The sequence below is a fragment of the Echinops telfairi genome, unplaced genomic scaffold, assembly GCF_000313985.2.
Source record: "Echinops telfairi isolate 266 unplaced genomic scaffold, ASM31398v2 ScPeMD7_3;HRSCAF=10, whole genome shotgun sequence".
NCBI lineage: Eukaryota > Metazoa > Chordata > Mammalia > Afrosoricida > Tenrecidae > Echinops > Echinops telfairi.
Genome location: NW_022103899.1, coordinates 45721711 through 45723039, shown reverse-complemented (window position 1 = coordinate 45723039; position 1329 = coordinate 45721711). Strand labels below are relative to the sequence as shown.

Sequence of the window (1329 nt, the reverse complement as noted above, 5' to 3'; positions counted from 1 at the left end):
ACACACACACACACACACACACACACACACACACACCCTGTGGTGTCCTGTGGATTCCAACTCACAGTGACCCTGTAGGATAGAGTAAAACTGACCTACAGGGGTTCCAAGACTGTAAATCCTTAAGAAAGCAGACTGGTGGGTTTGAACCAGCAACCTTTTGGTTAGCAGCCAAGCACTGAACCACTGGGCCACTGGACTCCTGGCTTTGTACGTTAAAAAAATAAAACGTAACAAAAGTCCACTGCCATTAGCACTCATTTCCACCCCAGATGGGGTTCCTGAGAGAGACTGGACAGCTTTAGGAAAGCAGACAGCCTCGTTTTTCACCGTGGGAGTGGCTGGTGGGTTTGCACCTAGTTGGTGCTTATTGAAATTGAAGTGGAAATGAAAGAGTTCAGAAGTCTTTGTGTGTGTATGTTGGGGGTGGTGGTGGTGGTGTGGCATTAGAATGCCAGGATGTTAAAGACAGGGGGGAGACCTTGACGACCTGGATGGGGGCCGGGCCCAGACTCTGCCCTTACTGTCCGACAGCACTTCATATGCCTCCGCCACCTCCTTAAACTTCCTCTCAGCGAACTCTTTATTATCCGGGTTCTTGTCTGGGTGCCATTGTAGGGCCTTCCGCCGGTACCTGCAAGGAGGAGGTTCCCAGGGGAGACTCAGCACTTCCTATTAACTTATCACTGTCCTGACACCACTAGGGTCTCCTCCACCCCAGCTGCCAAGGCTGCCTCAGTGAGCAGGTTTTAGCGGGCTCCCTAAACCCTCCTCGGGGCTCAGGGGGGGCTATGCATGGCCACTTTGCCAGGCCACTCGTGAGCTCTCACTTTGAGGGTTGAGCTGGGGAGAGGACCCGTGTTCTACTCGCCCCCCTACACGTGAGCTGTTCTAGGGGCGCCCACCCCGTTCCAAGGCCCAGGCTCTCTCCCTGGCATTGCGTCTGAAGAGCCCCATGCTGGGGGCGGGCGGGAGGCACTTACGCCTTCTTGATGTCGTCAGGGGACGCACTTCGCGGCACGTCTAGGATCTCGTAGTAGGATGCCATGACAACTCGGCGGCACTGCGGCGCCCGGCCTCCCTCCGACTGCAGGAGAGGAGCGGTCAGGCAGAAAGCGCCAGGCGCCCTGCCGGGGGTAGGGGGCGGGGAGCAGGAGATCCCTGGGGTGGCGGGGACGTTCCCCGGTGACTAACCGCGGGGCTTTGGTTAGGGGCGGTGACTAGGCTCCCTCCGGCAGCCTTATCGGTCCCCACACGCCGGGCCTCCCTCCAAAGGCCGGGCCTAGGGGCTATCTCGATGCCCAGGTCCGGGGAGCCCTAGGGGAATCC

The 1329-nt window shown here is 58.3% G+C and overlaps 1 protein-coding gene across 2 annotated transcripts in view; it reads right to left on the bottom strand.

Moving 5' to 3' along the window:
• The window catches only part of DNAJB2 (DnaJ heat shock protein family (Hsp40) member B2), a 9728-nt gene extending 8645 nt beyond the window's left edge, over positions 1-1083 (bottom strand). For both annotated transcript variants that reach the window (XM_045295213.1, XM_004701802.2), the window contains exons 1-2: positions 984-1083; positions 525-634 (exon numbers count right to left, since the gene is read on the bottom strand). In XM_045295213.1, the coding sequence (XP_045151148.1) occupies positions 525-634; positions 984-1048 (175 nt within the window). In that variant the 5' untranslated portion in view covers positions 1049-1083. The remainder of the gene's footprint in view (positions 1-524; positions 635-983) is intronic.
• Between the last annotated feature and the right edge of the window lie 246 nt (positions 1084-1329).